The sequence below is a fragment of the Saccopteryx leptura genome, chromosome 6 (assembly GCF_036850995.1).
Source record: "Saccopteryx leptura isolate mSacLep1 chromosome 6, mSacLep1_pri_phased_curated, whole genome shotgun sequence".
Taxonomy (NCBI): domain Eukaryota; kingdom Metazoa; phylum Chordata; class Mammalia; order Chiroptera; family Emballonuridae; genus Saccopteryx; species Saccopteryx leptura.
Window position 1 is genome coordinate 75562408 of NC_089508.1, and position 22517 is coordinate 75584924.

Consider the following 22517-nt stretch of genomic DNA (forward strand, 5'->3'; position numbering starts at 1 on the left):
AAAAAAAAGAAAGAAAAAAAAAAAGACTGTGAACATGTAAGACAGTAAATATCATACTTGTGTTTTAATCCAATTTAAATGGTATTGGTGAATTGCTTGACTTTTAAGCTTTCTAGGCTTGTTGAAACTGCCTGCACTACCATCCTAATGGAACACGTGTGCCCCACACAGCTTGCTCTTACCTTTTCTTGCTTCTGTTTCTCACTACAAAGCACAGTCAATGAATTGGTAATCTTTTTCAAGTCATCAATTTCCACTAAAGAAAGAAAAAAGGTATATCACTAATTTTTTTATCATTTCAGGGAATAAATAAAAGCAAAATAGACATTCTTCCCCATGGTTATGAGAAATCTAATTTGCCTGTCATCAACTTCAGTAACGTTTAAAAGGCTATGATTCCCCTATTTGACATACCATAGTAAAAAATCATTCAGTCTACAGCCAGCCTTACAAATCAGAACTATTAAAGTAAAATGGCAAACTCGGCAACAAAAATTCATCTTCATAATAACCTGTTGTCACCGAGACACCAATACTCAACTGAAGAGAAACTAAAACTGTCTTTATAGCTCAGTGTTCCCTACCATTCTCCCTCCCCACCAAACATACAGATAACCATGCCCTTCCATAACACACTGATGCTCAGTGAGGCGCAGCAGAATGAACATGGAATGACAATTCTTGAAACCTACAGATGACAACCCCCCACCTTGGGGTCTCCATTCCTAATACACAAACTAGAACGAAAATAGCAGATATCTCAGAAATCTGTGTCCTAACAGGAGACAAGCCTATTTAGTGGACAACATATCCTTCCATCTTTATAAAAATATAAAGCTAAAGACAGATACCAGTTTTTAGCTACTAAAAAGTGTTCAGTTTTTGTTAGAGAGCACCTCCAAAAAGAGGAAAAATAGTATATGCAGAAATACCAACTATATAGTATTATGGTATTATGTATATAATAACCCCTGACTTAGAAATAATTTCTCTAAGAAAACCCAATTTAAAATCTATTATATATTACTCTTTAAAAAAACAGCAAATACTAGCAAAACCAGTCCCTTCCACATTAGTACTGCACCACCACTGGTTGTCACTCCCATACACCTGGCCCCTGAAATGTGTGACTTCTCTCACGGTACAGACCACACCCATTGACCCAGAGAGTAGGTTCCAGCTCTGTTGAGCAACTTAATACCTGGTCACAGACTTCCTCGTTTGTAAAATGAACAGACACTTAACTGTGGTCAAGGCTCTAAAATCTTGTATGCCCAAAGAGTATTTTCGCTCAAAGACACTTCCTAGCTCCTTTCAAGACATAATTAGACATTAGCTGCCCTAGCAAGAAATCTCAGATGTCTCTTTGAGAAGCCACTGTAAAAACATTAAGAATGAACAAAACCTCAAAAATAAAATGAAAACCATCCAAACTAATTGCGTACCTGCAGAACATTCTCATAGTAACTGCTAAAAAGAAAATCCTAAGTCTATATATTATAGCATCTCCCCCTCCCCCCAAAAGTCAGCCATCTTCCTAAGTGTGCCCTTACTAAAACCCACCCACAGGGGCTAGAGGTTAGAATTACTTACACGAAATACACACATCTCGAACTAAGGCTTCCAAAAAACTGGCATAATATAGTGATTTCTCATATTGTGTAATTTTATCTTTTAGTAATTTTCCAAACTCTGTGAAGTCATCTCTTGAGGATGGGTTCATAGCATCTATTCCATAAACTGTATTAGTAACACCTGTAACAGAAAAGGGGCACTGAAAATATCAGAAAGATTTTCAAAAGTTTATAAGCCATTCACACTGTCACAAAATATAAGATCTTCATTTTTATGGCTATATAGTACCCCATAAAGACAAATACTATATGATTTCACTTATATATGGAATTTAAAGAACAAATTAAACTGATGAACAAAACAAACAGAGACATGGATATAGAGGGGAAAGGGATTGGGGGACTGGATGATAGAAGGTGAAGGGATTAAGCCCCCCCCCCCCAAGCATATGTAGACACAGACAATAGTGTGGTGACAGAGGGAAAGGGGGGTAGGGGGTAGGGGGTAGGTAGAGGTGGGCTAAGGTGGGGGGGAATGGGGACAAAAGAGACTCTGCTTGCAGCGATGGGCACACAATGCAGTACACAGATAATGTTTTATTGAGTTGCACACCTGAACCTGTACCTGAATAAATTCAACTAAAAAATAATAAAGTTTAGTCTGACCTGTGGTGGCGCAGTGGATAAAGCATCGACCTTGAAATGCTGAGGTCGCCGGTTTGAAACCCTGGGCTTGCCTGGTTAAGGCACATATGGGAGTTGATACTTCCAGCTCCTCCCCCCTTCTCTCTCTCTGTCTCTCTCTCCTCTCTCTCCCTCTCTGTCTCTCTCTCTCTCTCTCCTCTCTAAAAATGAATAAAAAAATAATAAAGTTTATAAACCAATTAGACATCTGAATAACCCTGTTATTTCATTCTAAAGCAGATTCTTAAACTGGGCCCACTGGAGTCCTTGAACAGAATTCAGAGGGTATCCATGAATTTGGATTATAGCTTTATTTTTACTAGCCTCTCATTTAGTGTTTCCTTCCATTTTGATTACAGGCAACAAATCACAGTGGTATTAGCCTGACTACTACCAACAGATATCAGATACTTTTGTATCACATTACAGCTGCTGCGAATATCCTGAAACATTGTTCACAGTAATCATTATTTTCAAATTACATTACTTATCAGACCTGCCCTATATCTTATTTAATGCATTAAAATAAAGCATGTAATTACTGTATCAAAAGTAATTTTAATATTTTGATACCTACTTCAATATGAAAGGTTTCTTTTGTAAGTAAAATCCTTTGCATTTTATGCATTTAAAAACATATGAAAAAGGGGCACATAGTTTTCTCCAGACTGCCAAGAGTCTCTGGCACACAGGACACTTTCTTAAAGTATCTGTCAAGAAACAGCCCCTAGTAAAGTGGGAAGAGAAAGAAAAAAAGCAAAGAAAAAGATGGTTCCTGTGAAAGGATCCAGTTAACTAACTCTAGAAGCTAAGGAGGAGCAAACCATATGTTAATCCCAATAGAAAAATTAATATGTCCTAAAAGGATTCTAGGCTAAGAGACGGTACACTTTTGTATTCTCCTCAATAGTCAAGTAAATTAGTTGTTAACAGTAGCACTGATTCAGTATTTTAATTATGAGAAACACAACACTGAAATCCTATTAAACAATGACTGTATGAATGTACGTTTTTGCCTTTTAATCTATAATTAGTGTCCCATATTAGGATTTATGGGTACTGCATAAACCCTTTTCTTTAATAAACACATGGGTGGCTTTTACCATCCTAGGAAAACACAGGACCAGGGCTGAGTGCCCTCTGCAACGAGATGAGTGCAATTAAGACACTGCAAGCACACACCAGTGGACAGGAGCATCAACAGCAACTCTTGAGATTACCAGTGAAAGACAAGGTGACACTTCCCATGGAAAGGAAATGATCACAACAGTCAGCCTGCTTGATCCATTCTAAAGAAGAGGGTAGGGGGAAAAAGTATATCCATCTTTGCTCTAGGTTTCAATTTCAAGTTATTTAACTGTTTCAATATGATCTTCTACTCTTCAAAATACTTTGGTAAAACAAGTGAGAGTTTTTTTATTTTTCTGAAGTGAGAATGAGAAGCAAGGAGGCAGAGAGGAAAACTCCCGCATGTGCCTGACTGGGATCTACCTGGCATGCCCACCAGGGTGCAATGCTCTGCCCATCTGGGGCGTTGCTCTGTTGCAACTGGAGCCATTCTAGTGCCTGAGGCAGAGGCCATGGAGCCATCCTCAGCGCCTAGGCCAACCTTGCTCCAGTGGAGCCTTGGCTGCAGGAGGGTGGAGAAGCAGATGGGCGCTTCTGTGTGCCCTGGCTGGGAATCGAACCAAGGACTTCCACATGCCGGGCTGATGCTCTACCACTGAGCCAAACGGCCAGAGCCCAAAGTGAGAGCTTTTAATTTCTCTGGCCATGTTCCTTACTTTTACCACCTGTGTCATATAACTCCTTCTAGAACACCATGCACTTACATATTTACAGGATCCTGAGCATATCTTTTATCACAGCTGCAAGTATGGTGCACAGAAATGCAAGTCCTCTAGAGCTAGAGCATGTGAGGGCCAAGAAGAGTTGCACAAAGAAATCACACTGAGGCCCTGGCCGGTTGGCTCAGCGGTAGACCGTCGGCCTGGTGTGCGGGGGACCCGGGTTCGATTCCCGGCCAGGGCACACGGGAGAAGCGCCCATCTGCTTCTCCACCCCTCCCCCTCTCCTTCCTCTCCCGCAGCCGAGGCTCTATTGGAGCAAAGATGGCCTGGGCGCTGGGGATGGCTCCTTGGCCTCTGCCCCAGGCGCTAGAGTGGCTCTGGTCGCAGCAGAGCGACGCCCCGGAGGGGCAGAGCATCGCCCCCTGGTGGGCAGAGCATCGCCCCTGGTGGGCGTGCCGGGTGGATCCTGGTCGGGCGCATGTGGGAGTCGTCTGACTGTCTCTCCCCGTTTCCAGCTTCAGAAAAATACAAAAAAAAAGAAAAAAAAGAAATCACACTGATCACAAGAAAGAACAGTCAAAGCTGAATTGCCACCCCTTCCCCACCACCACCCTCTCCTGGGACCAGCATGCAATACTATCTAAGCCTTATCCAGACTTAAAACAATAGGACAGTCCTACATGCAGTTCAGTACTTAAAACCTCAAAGCTACAGACCTCACATTACACCCAAATTTCATCCAGCTGACAAATACATTTTTTTTTTTTTTGTATTTTTCTGAAGCTGGAAACGGGGAGAGACAGTCAGACAGACTCCCGCATGCGCCCAACCGGCATCCACCTGGCACGTCCACCAGGGGGCGACGCTCTGCCCACCAGGGGGTGATGCTCTGCCCCTCTGGGGCGTTGCTCTGCCGCGACCAGAGCCACTCTAGCGCCTGGGGCCGAGGCCAAGGAGCCATCCCCAGCGCCCGGGCCATCTTTGCTCCAATAGAGCCTCGGCTGCGGGAGAGGAAGGAGAGGGGGAGGGGTGGAGAAGCAGATGGGCGCTTCTCCCGTGTGCCCTGGCCGGGAATCGAACCCGGGACTTCTGCACGCCAGGCCGACGCTCTACTACTGAGCCAACCGGCCAGGGGACAAATACATTTAAAAAAGTGGTAGACTGCCTAACCAGGCACTGATGATGCAGTGGACAGATCACTGACCCGGGATGCTGAGGACCCCGATTCAAAACCCTGAGGTCAAGCCTGACCAGGTGATGGCGCAGTGGATAGAGCATCACACTGGGACACAGAGGACCCAGGTTCGAAACCACAAGGTTGTCAGCTTGAGTGTAGGCTCATCGGCTTGAGGACTGGCTCACCAGCTTCAGTGTGGGGTCGCTGGTTTGAGCATGGGATCATTAACATGACCCATGGTTGCTGGCTTGAGCCCAAGGTCGCTCACTCTGCTGCAGCACCCCCCTCCCCGTCAAAGCACATATGATAAAGCAATCAATGAACAACTAAGGTGCCGCAATGAAAAATTAATGCTTCTCATCTCTCTCCCTTCCTGTCTGTCCCTATCTGTCCCTCTTTCTGTCTCTGTCAAAAACAAAAACGAGGCTGAGTACAGGGTCACCAGCTTGAACACAGGGCTTGAGCGTGGGATCATAGACATGACCCCATGGTCGCTGGCTTGAACCCAAGAGCACTGGCTTGAGCAAGGGGTCACTGGCTCAGCTGGAGCCCCCCCCCCACATCAAGGTACGTGAAGCAATCAAACAACTAAAGGGCCGTAACTACAAGTTGATACTTCTTATCTCTCTCCCTTCTTGTCTGTCTGGCATTGTCCTCCCCCCTCCCCCCACCCTCCCACCCCTGCTTAAAAAAAAAAATCTGAACATGTACCCACTCTACTGTAATTAATGAAATCTCAAAAAAGGTGTTTCCTGAACATTCATTACTAGTAACACTTTCAGAGCAGTCACTTGGAACCTCAATATTGTACTGCAATCACCCCCCTGCTTACCAAAAGTTTCTTTTGCTAATTCAAGGTCTGATTCTTCCTGTAATTTCTTTAGCCGCAGTTTATCTGCTAATTGTTCTTCTGGTGTTAGTACTTGATTTTCTTCAGGTTCTTCTAACTACAATGGGACAGAAATGAAGTTTTAGAAGGGCTGGAATCATGATGGATTGACCCAACACATCTGTATTGTATGAATTTTTTATAAGCACATGTAATTATAAATAATAGCAAACACAAAGCATTTACATACTGTATTTCAGCCTTCTTTTAAACACTTTAGATAGTCTTATCTTAAAATAACAGGAAAAAAACCTATGGCACAGAGAAGTTAAGCAACCTGTCCACAGTAACAGAAGGTTAACATAGCTGGTAATGGAACAGAGTGGAACTTCAAACCCAGGAAGACTGAATTTATTTCTACAGCCTTTGTTAAAAATAAAGAATTGAAACTATACACAAGGTGAAAATGGCACTCTCATGTACTGCTGCTAACACTGTATACTGAATCAACCTTCCCAGGACAACTTGGTAATATGTATCAAGTCTTAAAATATTTTGACAGGCTTTAATCAAGTGATTCCACTGCTAGATATTTATCTTAAGAAACCAAGATGCACACAGATTTTATCCACAAGGATGTCCAATGGAGTATTATTTATAATTTCAAATAAATTTAGAGATAATCTGAATGTTCAACAGAATAGTTAATAAAGTATGGCATACCCATATGACAATACTATACAGACATAAAGTGTTTTTTTCCCAATCAGAAAAATATTTTCCCCTTATTTTTTTTTATATTACTTTGTACTATGAAAAACATACATATTATCATAACAAATTTCAAAACAATAGAAGTTGTCATTTATGTCTCAATCACAGTTCTCTGAGATGACAGTTAACAGTTTAATATAATCATTTGGTATACTATGATATACAGTGGTACCTTGAGATATGAATTTAATTCGTTCTGTAACTGAGCTCGTAAGTCAGTCAATTCGTATATCAAATTGCTGATATTGGACCCATGTGCAACGCGCCAACTAGCAGCAGCTTCCTGAACCACGACTCGTATCTAGGAATTCCGCTTGGATCTCAAACAAAAATACAGACTCAGTCACAGCTCATATCTTAAAAAATTCGTATGTTGGTCTGTTTGTATCTCAAGGTACCACTGTAATTTTCTACAACACATACTGCTTTTTTTTTTTTTTTGTATTTTTCTGAAGCTAGAAACGGGGAGAGACAGTCAGACAGACTCCCGCATGCGCCCGACCAGGATCCATCTGGCACGCCCACCAGGGGGCGATGCTCTGCCCCTCCGGGGCGTCGCTCTGCCGCGACCAGAGCCACTCTAGCCTAGCGCCTGGGGCCGAGGCCAAGGAGTCATCCCCAGCACCCGGGCCATCTTTGCTCCAATAGAGCCTCGGCTGCAGGAGGGGAAGAGAGAGACAGAGAGGAAGGAGAGGGGGAGGGGTGGAGAAGCAGATGGGCGCTTCTCCTGTGTGCCCTGGCCGGGAATCGAACCCGGGACTTCTGCACGCCAGGCCGATGCTCTACCACTGAGCCAACAGGCCAGGGCCCATACTGCCTTTTTTATGAGGGGAAATCTTTAATAATTATCAAAGTGGGAAAACGTAAAGGGAAGTTGTACCACTCATAATCATTCCATGCCTATGCATTTTGAAGATTTTGATTTAGAAGTCCACTTCTGGCCTGATCAGGCGGTGGCTCAGTGGATAGAGTGTTGGCCTGGGATACTGAGGACCCAGGTTCGAAAACCCAGGGTCACTGGCTTGAGTGCAAGCTCACCAGCTTGAGCATGGAATCACAGACATGACTCCATGATTGCTGGCTTGAGCCCCAGGTCGCTGGCTTGAGCAAGGGGTCACTGGCTCGGCTGTAGCCTCCTTGGTCAAGGCACATACATATGAGAAAGCAATCAATGAACAACTAAGGTGCCGCAACTATGAGTTGATGCTTCTCATCTCTCTCCCTTCCTGTTTGTCTGTCCCAGTCTGTCTCTTTCTTGCTTAAAAAAAAAAGTCCACTTCTGAAATAGATTGTTGTATTTCTTACAGAGATGAAGTGAAAAGGGTCATTATGCCAAGTTAGAAAATCTCAGAACACTTTCTAGAAAGAAAAAGGGAAATATCTTAACTGTCTAACAGTTAAGTCTGGACATAAAGTATTTCCTGCATCAAAACTAAATATATCACCTGACCAGGTGGTGGCGCAGTGGATAGAGGGTTGGACTGGGATGCAGAAGACGCAGGTTTGAGACCCCAAGGTCGCCAGCTTGAGCGCAGGCTCATCTGGTTTGAGCAAGAGCCCACCAGCTTGAACCCAAGGGTGCTGGCTTGAGCAAGGGGTTGCTTGGTCTGTTGAAGGCCTGCGGTCAGGGCACATATGGGAAGGCAATCGATGAACAACTAAGGTGTTGCAACGCGCAATGAAAAACTAATGATTGATGCTTCTCATCTCTCTCCGTTCCAGTCTGTCTGGCCCTGTCTATCCCTCTCTCTGATTCACTCTCTGCCTCTCTAAAAAAAAAATAAATAAAACAAAAAACAACCTAAATATATCTTAATACTTGGCCCAAGATAAACTGAGTACATTCAAACTAAGATTTATGTTAGAGACTAATACCAAGATACAACAACATACCGTATTCCCCCAAGTATAACATGCAACTTTTTTCCAAAAATTTGGGGTTTAAGAACTGGGTGCATCTTATACAGTGGTTGTAGATTTTTTTTACTTGCATTTCCCACTTGTTTCTGCACTCAGTGTTGAAGACACTGATTCGTCATCAGACACAGATGAGGACAAGCTAATGGATGGGAGTTCTGATAGTGATGAGTTGCATGAATTTTACAATGAATAAGACGTTGAGTTCAATAACTTTATGTAATACACGTTTTTCAAATTTCGGGCCCCAAAATTAAGGTGCGTCTTATACTGTACATGGGGAAATAGGGTAAGTATAATTCTAACTTTAATGACCAAGAAAGATCCAATCAATAGAACTTTTGACTAATGAACATATAGTATTTCATGTTTAAAAAAGAAAGGCCCTGGCCTGTTGGCTCAATAGTAAGAGCATTGGCCCAGTGTGTGGAAGTCCTGGGTTCAATTCCTAGTCAGGGCACACATGAGACGTGACCATCTGCTTCTCCAGCCTTCCCCCTCTCTTTTCTCTCTCTCTTCCCCTCCTACTGCCAAGGCTCCACTGGAGCAAGATGGCCCGGGCGCTAAGAATGGCTCCATGGCCTCACCTCAGCGCTAAAATGGCTCCGGTTGCAATGGAGCAACAGCCCCAGATGGGCAGAGCATCGCCCCCTAGTGGGCTTGCCGGGTAGATCCATCAGGCGCATGCGGGAATCTCTCTGCCTCCCTGCTTCTCACTTAATACAAAAATAATAGTAATAAAAACTTAATACAAAATAATAATAAAAAGAGTTAAATATTTTAAAACTGAAAACAAACTGAAACAAATATACATCATATTAGACATAATGACACAGAAAACAACTTTATTTTAATTTTATTTATTTATTTTCCCCCCCCTGAAGTTGGAAAATGGAGGCAGTCAGACAGACTCCCGCATGTGCCCGACCGGGATCCACCTGGCACACCCACCAGGGGGCGATGCTCTACCCATCTGGGGCGTCACTCTGTTGCAACCAGAGCCGTTCCAGCACCTGAGGCAGAGGCCAAAGAGCCATCCTCAGCACCCGCGCCAACTTTGCTCCAATGGAGCCTTGGCTGCGGGAGGGGAAGAGAGAGACAGAGAGGAAGGAGAGGGAGGGTGGAGAAGCAGATGGGCACTTCTCCTGTGTGCCCTGGCTGGGAATGCAACCCAGGACTCCTGCACACCAGGCCGATGCTCTACCACTGAGCCAACTGGCCAGGGCCCAGAAAATGACTTTAAAACGCAGAATATAATTATACATTCTTAGCAGGATACATTTTTTTTCTTTTTTTTTTAGTGAGAGAGAGAGACGAGAAGCATCAAATCTTTGTTGCTGTGCTACAGTTGTTCATTGATTGCTTTCTCATATGATCCTTGACTGAGGGGTTCCAGCAGAGCAAGTGACTCCTTGTTCAAGCCAGAGACTTGGACACAAGCCAGCAACCACAGGGTTATGTCTATGACCCTGTGCTTAAGCCAGATGAGCCTGCGCTCAAGTTGGTGACCTTGGGGTTTCAAACCTGGGTCCTTAGCATTCAAGGCCAATGCTCTATCTACTGCGCCACCACCTGGTCAGGCTAACAGGATATATTCTAATCCCAAAAAGAATTGCAAGGAAATCCTTGTGAGAAGAACAGAAAATATCAATATGAACTAATGATTACACTATACACGCACACTTTCCTAGTTTAATCCATAAAAATAGGTGCAGATGGCAAGGCTCTCACCATAACACTAAGTACTATGAGCACCTAGATTTGTCCACTACATATTTTCCACTAAAAGAAACCTCAGAAAAGTAGCTGATTCCAGACTTAAGGAAGACAGTTTATCAGGTGCACCTGGCACTTACTGTGCCAGAAAACAAGGAAGCTTTTAAAGATTACTGGGGTTCTGTCAAAAGGATGAAGATAGGAATTACTTAAGGGGATGCCTACTGCCCAAAGTTGGGACAATTTGAGCATCAAAAAAAACTACTGGCCTGACCGGGCAGTGGCGCAGTAGATAGAGCATCGGACTGGGATGCAGAGGACCCCGGTTCGAGACCCTGAGGTCGCCAGCTTGAGCACGGGCTCATCTGGTTTGAGCAAAAATCCCACCCGCTTGAACCCAAGGTTGCTGGCTCCAGCAAGGGGTTACTCGGTCTGCTGAAGGCCCGCGGTCAAGGCACATATGAGAAAGCAATCAATGAACAACTATGGTGTTGCAATGCACAATGAAAAACTAATGATTGATGCTTCTCATCTCTCTCCGTTCCTGTCTGTCCCTGTCTATCAGTGGTAGAGTGTCAGCCCAGTGTGTGGATGTCCTGGGTTCAATTCCTGGTCAGGGCACACAGCAAAAGTGACCATCTGTTTCTCCACCCCTTTCTCCTCTTTCTCTTTCTCTCTCTCTCTCTTCTCCTCCCACAACCATGGCTCAACTGGTTCGAGCATATTGGCCTCGGGCTCCATGGAGCCTCTACCTCAGATGCTAAAAATAGCTTGGTTGCAAACATGGCCCCAGATGGGCAGAGCCCTGGCCAGTTGGCTCAGTGGTAGAGAGTCGGCCCGGTGTGTGGAAGTCCTAGGCTCAATTCCTGGCCAGGTCACACAGGAGACGCGCCCATCTGCTTTTCTACCCTTCCCCCTTTCCTTCCTCTCTGTCTCTCTCTTCCCGTCCTGCAGCCAAGGCTCCATTGGGGCAAAGTTGGCCTGGGTACTGAAGACGGCTCCATGGACCCCACCTTAGTTGCTAGAATGGCTCCCACTGCAATGGAACAATGCCCCAGATGGGCAGAGCATTGCCCCCCTGGTGGGCATGCCTGGTGGATCCCGGTTGGGCACATGCAGGAGTCTGTCTGACTGCCTCCTTGCTTCTAACTTCGGAAAAAAAAAAAGGTGAAAACTATATAAAAAAGGAAGGAAGGAATAAGAATATACAATAGTTGTATCCAAATACATAAAGACACTGTAGAGACATAAAGACACCAATATTGCCTGACTGGGCGGTGGCGCAGTGGATAGAACGTTGGACTGGGATGCGGAAGACCCAGGTTCGAGACCCTGAGGTTGCCAGCTTGAGCACGGGCTCATCCGGTTTGAGCAAAAGCTCACCAGCTTGAGCCCAAGGTCGCTGGCTCCAGCAAGGGGTTACTCGGTCTGCTGAAGGCCCGCGGTCAAGGCACATATGAGAAAGCAATCAATGAACAACTAAGGTGTCACAATGCACAAAGAAAAACTAATGATTGATGCTTCTCATCTCTCTGTTCCTGTCTGTCTGTCCCTGTCTATCCCTCTCCCTGACTCTCTCTCTCTCTCTCTGTGTAAAAAAAAAAAAAAAAGACACCAATATTTACTTATGGGGCAGAGGGAGAGAAACAGTATAGATGAATGAAGGATTGGGAGAGATTCTTAATATTGTTTTGATTTCAAATCATGTAAATGTGTTTTCTATTCAGTCTGACCAGTGGTAGCACAGGGGATCAGTACATAGAACACTGACCTTCAATGCTGAGGTCCCAGGTTCAAAACCCTGAGGTTACCAGCTTGAGCATGGGCTCATCCAGCTTGAGCATAGGGTTGCTGGTTTGAGTGTGGGATCATTGAAATGATCCCATAGTCATTGGCTTGAGCCCAAGGTCACTGTAGGGGTCCCCAAACTTTTTTTTTTTTTTAGAGACAGAGAGAGAGAGAGAGAGAGAGACAGACAGGGACAGACAGACAGGAACAAAGAGATGAGAAGCATCAATCATTAGTTTTTCGTTGCGCATTGCAACACCTTAGTTGTTCATTGATTGCTTTCTCATATGTGCCTTGACCGCGGGGCTTCAGCAGACCGAGTAACCCCTTGCTCCAGCCAGCGACCTTGGGCTCAAGCCAGTGAGCTTTTGTTTAAACCAGATGAGCCTGCGCTTAAGCTGGCGACCTCGGGGTCTCAAACCTGGGTCCCCTGCATCCCAGTCCAACGCTCTATCCACTGTGCCACCGCCTGGTCAGGCAGGGTCCCCAAACTTTTTACACAGAGGGCCAGTTCACTGTCCCTCAGACTGTTGGAAGGCCGCCACATACAGCGCTCCTCTCACTGACCACCAATGAAAGAGGTGCCCCTTCCGGAAGTGCGGCGGGGGGGGGGGGGGGGGGGCGGATAAATGGCCTCAGGGGGTCACATGCAGCCCGTGGGGCCGTAGTTTGGGGATGCCTGGCTAGAGCAAGGGGTCATTGGCTCTGTTGGAGCCCCCTGACCAAGGCACGTATGAGAAGCAATCAATGAACAGCTAAAGTGAAGCAACTACAAGTTGATGCTTCTCATCTCTCTCCCTTCCTGTCTCTTGTCTTTCTCTCTTGCTAATTAAAAAAGTTTTCTGCCTGACCTGTGGTGGCACAGTGGATAAAGTGTTGACCTGGAAATGCTGAGGTCGCCGGTTCAAATCCCTGGGCTTGCCTGGTCAAGGCACATATGGGAGTTGATGCTTCCAGCTCCTCCCCCCTTCTCTCTCTATGTCTCTCTCTCCTCTCTCTCCCTCTCTGTCTCTCTCTCTCCCTCTCTCCTCTCTAAAAATGAATAAATAAAATAAAATAAATTAAAAAAAAAAGTTTTCTATTCAAGAAAACAAATAAATTAATATAAGATTCCTGATCTTGTTCCAAATAATCAAGAACAAACACACATACTACATGGCAGAGAAACAGATGCTTTTTGTATTTCACTCAATATGTACACTGCAAATAAAGACTAATCTCAACTAGAAAGAACTACAGTCACTAGCAAAAAGTCACTGACTGTGGTCATTACACAATCATGACTGTTCCTGAATGTTTGCAAAAACTTAAAAAAGGTATTCTAATAAAGCTTCTGGGTTTGGTTTTTGCAAAAATCACAAATTTAGTTTGGGGACTCACTTATCTGATTGTGTCCACTTAAAGTCTTTATAAAGTCCCTCAAATTGCTAGGTAATATTTGCTGTTAAGGCACTGTACCACTACTGAGGTGAGAGTTCTATATTTTAGAAAGTCAATAGTACTTACCCTTTTTTTAATTTCTTCTTGCCTTTTCTTCTGCTGCCGTTCTTTCTCTTTTATCTTCTCTGTTATTTTTTTCTTTTCCGAAATTTTTACTTCTAAAAGTAAAGAAAACTTTTAAATCAATTATCTAGAATATTTTCCAGTTTACAAAGGAGAGAGACATGATATGTGTGTATATCAAGAGACCAAACCTCTCCCGGCTCCAATTTTATATGGTGATCTCCTGGCAAATAAGAATGGGAAAGTTCTGGGGCTCTCTTCCTTTTTCTTCTCTAACATGATCCCTAAGATCCAAACATCTCCCTTCATATCTTTCTACAGCCTTTCAGGCGGGACTTAGATCATTCAACCATGATGCTACACCCTTTACTCTCTCCTAAGAACAATACTCAGAAAAACAGCAGGTAGCCAATCTGATTCTGTTTTGAGAGAAGAGATGCAGGGAGAAGATAAAGTGGGAATGGAAGAGCATTTGGTTTCTAAATACCAAAATTTTCAATTTTGAGAGCATTTTGTCATTTGTCTTAACATACTGTGGACGGATATGAGAATTCTCGTGTTGTCATATTACACAGTGTTTTACAAATATCATACTTTAAAAATATATTAGCTTGTAGAACATAATAAATAACTTCAAATTCAATGAGTATTTAATTTTAAAGTGTGCCTTTAACATTTATGTAAAACGTTTTTGTACTCATTCAATAGAAACTTATTTGGCCACTGGGTAAAGCTAGCAATAAAACTACTGGTCTGCAATTAATGTAAGCATCAGAAGCTCTCCATAACATAAAACCAAAAATGGAGAAACCCCAGTAGCTCACCAGGTTTTACTTCTGCTTCCTCTTTTTTTTCCTCGTCATCATCATCCCAGTTATCCTAAAGAAAAAAATCTCCATTAATTATTCTTGCATGTTTACTTTTCCATGTATACTTAATTATCAGCTTGTCTAACTCCATAGAAAAATGCTTGTTGGACCTGACCAGGTGGTGGCACAGTAGACAGAGCGTCGGACTGGGATGTAGAGGACCCAGGTTCAAGACCCAGAGGTCACCAGCTTAAGCACAGGTTCATCGGGTTTGAGCAAAAGCTCACCAGCTTGGACCCAAGGTCGGTGGCTCAAGCAAGGGGATACTCAGTCTGCTGTATCCCCCCGGTCAAGGGACATATGAGAAATCAATCAATGAACTAAGGAGCAATAACGAAGAATTGATGTTTCTCATCTCTCTCCCTTCCTGTCTGACTTTCTCTGTCTCTGTCACAAAAAAAAAAAAAAAAAAAAAAAAGCTCGTTGCTATTTTTTGGTATTGCATTAAATTATTTATTTATTATTATTTTTTTTTACAGAGACAGAGAGAGAGTCAGAGAGAGGGATAGACAGGGACAGACAGACAGGAACGGAGAGATGAGAAGCATGAATCATTAGTTTTTCGTTGCTCTCTCACATGTGTCTTGACCACGGGCCCTCAGCAGACCAAGTAACCCCTTGCTGGAGCCAGCGACCTTGGGTCCAAGCTGGTGAGCTTTGCTCAAACCAGATGAGCCCGCGCTCAAGCTGGCGACCCCGGGGTCTCAAACCTGGGTCCTCAGTATCCCAGTCCGATGCTCTATCCACTGCGCCACCGCCTGGTCAGGCTGCATTAAATTTATAAATATTGGAGAACTGACATCTTTCTCATTTTGAACTGTCCTCATCAAGAAAAAGAGCTATCTTTCCATTTGTTCAAGTTGACTTCTGTATTTTTAAAGAAGTGTTTTCAAGTTTCTCTCTTGAAGGTTTTGCACATTTCTCTCTGGGTTTATTCTCAAGTATTTCATCCTCTGTGTTACTATCAACAGGTTTTCCCCTTTATGTCTTCTAACTGGTTATTTGTATATAGAAAAGCTTTTTTTTTTTTTTTTTACTTTTTTATTGAATTTATAAGTGTGACAGTTAATTATATACTAATTTTATATATTACTACATTACTGATGTCATTTATCACTTGAAGTTAGATTTATCATTGACTAGGGGGTTTTCAAGGTATGCTACCATATCATCTGCAAACAAGAGATAGCTTTACTTCTATACCAATTCTTATGCCAATTTCTTTTATCTAATTGCACTGGCTAAACCTCCAGAGCACAATTCGAATAGCAGCAGAGATAATGGGCATCACTGCCTTTTTCTGCTAAGGAAAATGACTCTAATTTCCCCATGATGTGCTCTGTGCACTTCAGCACACTTATGCAGTAACATTTATCAATCTTTTCTTTTATTGCCTCTTGATTTTAAAACAAAAAATTTTCTAGAACAAGTATGATTTCATTGTTTTCATTTAGATATCTGGTCCATTTAGAGTTTCTTTTGTAGGCCCTGGCCGGTTGGCTCAGTGGTAGAGCGTCAGCCTGGCGTGCATAAGTCCTGGGTTCGATTCCTGGCCAGGGCACACAGGAGTAGCGCCCATCTGCTTCTCCACCCCTCCCCTTCTCCTTCCTCTCTGTCTCTCTTTTCCCCTCCCACAGCCGAGGCTCCACTGGAGCAAAGATGGCCTGGGCGCTGGGGATGGCTCCTCGGCCTCTGCCCCAGGAGCTAGAGTGGCTATGGTTGGCAACAGAGCGACACCCCGGAGGGGCAGAGCATTGCCCCCTGGTGGGCGTGCCCGGTGGATCCCGGTCGGGCGCATGCGGGAGTCTGTCTGACTGTCTCTCCCTGTTTCCGGCTTCAGAAAAATACAGGGAAAAAATAAATAAATAAATAAATAAATAAATAAATAAATTGAAAAGAACAGTATCGTAAATAGAGTTTTTTTTGTGTGTTGTAAAGTCTGGATCTAATTATATCTTTTTCCAAATGGGTATCACAGCATCATTTATTAAAAAGTCCACTTTTGCCACATCATTTACTATATCCTATATTTTCATAGTTACCTGGTCTATTTCTTTCTATCTTATCCCACAGGACTACTGTCTCTTCATATACCAGTAAGTACAACACTGCTTTAATTACATAGGCTTTGTAGTAGTATTTATTTATGTAGGCCAGGGCTAGTCTCCTCTCATAGATTTTCAGGTTTTAAAGTGTTCTCCTGACCATTCTTGCATGTTTGTTTTTCCATATGAACTTTTATATCTACTTGTCTAATTCTATAAAAAAAGCTGCTTCATTTACAAGACACAAGACAACCAAACCAAAACTAATAGCCTCTTTAAAATTCGGTTATTTTAGTTTTTAATTTTTTTTTATTCATTTTAGAGAGGAGAGGGAGAGAGAGGAGAGAGACAGAGAGAGAGAAGGGGGGAGGAGCTGGAAGCATCAACTCCCATATGTGCCTTGACCAGGCAAACCCAGGGTTTCAAACCGGAGACCTCAGCATTTCCAGGTCGACGCTTTATCCACTGCGCCACCACAGGTCAGGCCGATTATTTTAAAATAAAAAAACTAAGGACTTTATACTTCTTACTTTCTCAAATGTAAAAACATCCAGCATTCTAACCACTGGTTCAATTATTTCAAGCAATATTCCATATAACACAACCCTGGTTACTGAATTAAATCTACATAAGACAGTGCAGGGAAGGGCAAAAGTAGGTTTACAGTTGTTCCTATGGAAAATAATACAATAATTAGTAAACAACACAGGAATAAACTCTGTTTTACGTAGTCATCTTTAAGGAGAGTCAAGAACTGATTAACAGCTTCATGGAACATACTCCTTAACTTAGGTGGGGTACTTTAAGGTGGATACATACTCTGTCTTTTCTATGCCTAACGTCATTGAGCTAAAAATAAACCAACTTCAAACAATTTTCTAAAGGCTTAACAGAATTTAAGTTTAAGTATAATAAGGATAGACACAGCTCTGAATTTAAATAGGGCTTTAATGCACAGGTAGCCTGGTCATTGTCTAAGCAACCACCAGGCATAGTATGACACGCCATTGGAAGCTGAGCCACAAGACGGCAGATGCAGAGCAAGTGGCCCTGACGCTATTGCATGACGCTGAGGCTGACTAATGTGCCCTAACTATGACACCAAGCTTCTGGTTTTATAACAAGACAGAACATAAATCTGAATCATTCTACATACATAAACACCCAAGCCTAGATTCTTAAAAAAAGAAACAAAAACCTGTAACTCCATCAAGGAAACAAAAAGTCCTAATTAAGGCTGCCATGGGGTCTGCAAGCAGAGTAGAAAGGACTTGCATACAAATAAAAATATTTTTATTATCACTTTGGCAATTTAACCCACAGTTCAGAGTTCACAGAATGAAAGCAAACCAAGAGTGGTTTCCAGAGAGGAAGGAGGGCTGGGGACTGGGTGAAAGAGGTGAAAGGGTTAAGAAGTACAGACCAGAAGTTACAAAATAGTTATGGGGATGTAGAGTTCAGCAAAGGAAATATAGCCAATAATATTGTAATTAACTATGAATGCGGCAAGTGGATACTGGAAATACTGAGGGGAACACTTTATAAAGTATATATGATTGTGTAAACACTATGCTGTACACCTGAAACCAACACAAAATAATATTAAAAGTAAATTATAACTGAAAAATAAGCCTGACCAGGTGGTGGCACAGTGGATAGAGCATCATCAGCCTGGGACAAAGAGGACCAAGGTTCGGAACCCCAAAGTCGCCAGCTTGAGGGTGGGCTTATCTGGCTTGAGCGCAGACTCACCAGCTTGAGTGCAGGATCCTAGACATGACCTCATGGCCACTGGCTTGAGCCCAAACATCACTGGCGTGAAGCCCAAGGTCGCTGGCTTGAGCAAGGGGTCACTGGCTCAGCTGGAGCCCCCCAGTCAAAGCACATGAGAAAGCAATCAATAAACAACGAAGGTGCCGCAACTATGAGCTGATGCTTCTCATCTCTCTCCGTTCCTGTCTGTCCCTGTCTGTCCCTCTACCCACTAAAATAAATAAATAAATATATATTATAAATATATAAATAAATAAATAAATAAATAAATGGCTATTTTATTGATTAAAAAAGAAAGCAAGCAAACCAGCTAGCCATTGTTTGGAAATCTGATATACTAGAGTTGGAAAATAGAAAGCAAATGTTTGTGTTACATTTCTGGTTTACTTAAGTCCTTATATCAATACACTCTAGGACAAAGAGAACCAAACTAAAAATAAAAGTTAACTCCTTGTTTTTGTTTTGTTTTAATCTTCACAGAACATAGGAAGCTAGGTCTGTGAGTGATAAATGCTTGGGCAGTGCCTCAGAGAGGAGGACCATTTTCTATTCCAGGGAGTCTATATTTATAACTGTCTCCTAATAGAGATGATGATGGTGGTAGACAGACAGCATTTACTAAGTGTATGTCAGGCACTGTGCAAAGGGTTTTATATGTAAGTAAAAAGTAAGCCTCGCCTGACCAGGTGGTGGTGCAGTAGATAGAGCATCGAACTGGGACGCAGAGGAGCCAGGTTAGAAACCCTGAGGTTGCTGGCTTGAGTGCAGGCTCACCAGCTTGAGCATGGGAACGCTGGCTTGAGTGTGAGATCATAGACATGACCCCATGGTCACTGTTTGAGCCCAAAGGTCACTGGCTTGAAGCCCAAGGTCGCTGGCTTAAAGCAAAGGGTCCTTCGCTCTGCTGTAGCCCCCTGGTCAAGGCACATTAGAGAAAGCAATCAATGAACAACTAAGGTGCTGCACCAAAGAATTGATGCTTCTCATCTTGCTCTCTTCCTGTCTGTCCCTAGCTGTCCCTCTCTCTGACTCTCTCTGTCAAAAAAAAAATAAAAAAAGTAAGGCTCACAAAAGTCCTATAAGGTACTGTTATCCTCATTTAACAGACGAAGACACTAAGACTCAAAAATAGCTACCCCACAATCTCAGTGAAAAATAATGAAGAAACTTGTTTTGAATGGGCCAAAGTTCCTTTAAAATGTCATGGTAAACCTGACTTCTCACCTGAGTCCTGAAGTATAAAATAACTATCTGAGAACTAGGTTCCTCTCCACCAAAATTTCTTTCAATTAGTTCTGAATGAGCTTTGGTGGAATGACAAGGAATCTCATCAAAGAGAAGGGTCAGCTACAACTACATCAGTTACCCATCTCAAATTGCCTGTGATGGTTTTGTACTAGCGCCTCAGGTACTGGAAGGCTAAAAAGGGAGGTATGGGCTGGATAGCATTAGTTAGAGTTGCCTCTGAGCACAGAGGTTGCCAGTTCAATCCCCTGTCAAGGCATATACAGAAGCAGATCAATGTTCCTGTCTCTCTCTCCCACTTCCTCTCTCTCTTAAATCAATATAAAACTTTTTTTTTAAAAAAGGGAGGGGGCCTGACCAGGTGGTGGTGCAGTGAATAGAGCGTCAGACTGGGATGTGAAAGATCCAGTTCGAGACCCCGAGGTTGTCAGCTTAAGCACGGGCTCATCTGGTTTGAGCAAAAGCTCACCGGCTTGAGCCCAAGGTAGATGGCTCGAGCAAGGGGTTACTCAGTCTGCTGAAGGCCCATGGTCAAGCAATCTTCCCTGGCCAGTTGGCTCAGTGGTAGAGCATCGGCCTGGCGTGCAGGAGTCCCGGGTTCAATTCCTGGCCAGGGCACACAGGAGAAGCGCCCATCTGCTTCTCCACCCCTCCCCCTCTCCTTCCTCTCTGTCTCTCTCTTTCCCTCCAGCAGCCAAGGCTCCACTGGAGCAAAGTTGGCCCGGGCGCTGAGGATGGCTCTATGGCCTCAGGCACTAGAATGGCTCTGGTTGCAACAGAGCGACGCCCCAGATGGGCAGAGCATCGCCCCCTGGTGGGCATGTCGGGTGGATCCCGGTCAGGCGCATGCGGGAGTCTATCTGACTGCCTTCCCGTTTCCAGCTTCAGAAAAATACACACACACACACACAAAAAGAAAGCAATCAATGAACAACTAAGGTGTTGCAATGTGCAATGAAAAACTAATGATTGATGCTTCTCAACTCTCCGTTCCTGTCTGTCCCTGTCTATCCCTCTCTCTCTCTCTCTCCCTCTCTCTCTAAAAAATAAATTTAAAAAAAGGAGAGGTATGGCTGAAAATGAGCAGTTCTATTCCAATAACTACAAAATAGAGGAACAGCTGCAAAAAGCATTTTTTTTTTGTATTTTTCTGAAGCTGGAAACGGGGAGGCAGTCAGACAGACTCCCGCATGCGCCCGACCGGGATCCACCCGACATGCCCACCAGGGGGCGATGCTCTGCCCATCTGGGGCGTTGCTCTGTTGCAACTAGAGCCATTCTAGCGCCTGAGGCAGAGGCCATGGAGCCATCCTCAGCGCCCAGGCCAACTTTGCTCCAATGGAGCCTTGGCTGCGGGAGGAGAAGAGAGAGAGAGGAAGGAGAGGGGGAGGGGTGGAGAAGCAGATGGGCACTTCTCCTGTGTGCCCTGGCTGGGAATCGAACCCGGGACTCCTGCACGCCAGGCCGACACTCTACCACTGAGCCAACTGGCCAGGGCCAAAAAAGCATTTTTATTCAATGCTAATGTTCCCCAGACAGTCAAGTTAAGCTGTCTCATCAGCTAGATATAATAAGGCTACCTTGAATTTCACAAAGGAGTGGATTTTAGTAGCAAAAGCAGTGGTTCCTAACAAGCTATAGAAACGGTTATGAGTTTGTAAAAGGACCACTGAAAGGCATGCCTTTCCTGTCACCCTCACCCCAAGAGTACCCAAAATAAGTTGGCCCCGAAGTTACTACCATACTAGTGAGAAATCCCTAAAGAAGAGAGCATAGTGATATCAGTAAAAAGAGACTGGTCATATTTCCAAATAGTTATAATCCCCAAAGCAAAAGGCTAGGAACTTAGAATTTTTGTTTCCTTAGTTATAAAATTTGCAGGTGCCCTACAAGTTAATGCCTGAATCTGCTGAATTTTCTGTAAACACTAGGACTTGGTAAATGCTGACAATAAATTCAAATAAAATGCAAAATGGATTCCTAGAGAAATACCTAAAATTAACACTTAAAATAGGAAGTCTATAATTTAGTAAGCCTTAAATGGTTATGTGCTTCAAAAGACTACCTATCAAAGAATCCAATTAAATTCCTTATCTAATTATTTTAGGTAGCCAATAAATCTTCCAACTATTATACCCTATTTATCTCCAAAAGAATCTGCTATGCTGCTCTCCTAACATGGGTAGCTTCCTTAGAACAGAGGCTGTTTATAAACTACCACTCATTTTTCTATCCTCTTCTTCTATAGATACACACTCAAAGTCCTTTGAACCGTTTTTTCTGAAAGAGATGGCTTTCAAATTTAAAAACTGATTCATAGCCCTGGTCCAATAGCTCAGCTGGTTAGAGCATCATCCTGATACACCAAGATTGTGGGTTCAACACCCAGTCAGAACACATACAAGAATCAACCAATACATAAATAAATGGAACTACAAACTGATGTTTTTTTATTCTCTCTCCACCACTTCTTCTAAAATAATCTTTTAAAAAGCCCTTCAGCCCTGGCCAGTTGGCTCAGTGGTAGAGCATCGGCCTGGAGTGTCAATGTCCCGGGTTCAATTCTCAGTCAGGGCACACAGGAGAAGCACACCTCTGCTTCTCCATCCCCCCCCCCTTGATTTTCTCCCTCTCTCTCTCTCTCTCTCTCTCTCTTCTCCTCCCCACCTGCAGCCATGGCTTGATTAGAGCGAGTTGGCCCCGGGTGCTGAGGATGGCTCCATGGCCTCCACCTCAGGTGCTAAATAATGGCTCCAGCCTCAACGGAGCAACGCCCCAGATGGGCAGAGAATTGCCCTCTAGTGGGCCTGCCGGGTGAATCCTGGTCAAAGCA

The 22517-nt window shown here is 43.6% G+C and overlaps 1 protein-coding gene across 1 annotated transcript in view; it reads right to left on the reverse strand.

Moving 5' to 3' along the window:
• EIF3J (eukaryotic translation initiation factor 3 subunit J) overlaps positions 1-22517 on the reverse strand; it is a 33165-nt gene that overhangs the window by 1620 nt on the left and 9028 nt on the right. The window contains exons 3-7 of the mRNA XM_066341488.1: positions 14577-14631; positions 13756-13847; positions 6058-6172; positions 1594-1755; positions 183-256 (exon numbers count right to left, since the gene is read on the reverse strand). Coding sequence (XP_066197585.1) covers positions 183-256; positions 1594-1755; positions 6058-6172; positions 13756-13847; positions 14577-14631 — 498 coding nt within the window. The remainder of the gene's footprint in view (positions 1-182; positions 257-1593; positions 1756-6057; positions 6173-13755; positions 13848-14576; positions 14632-22517) is intronic.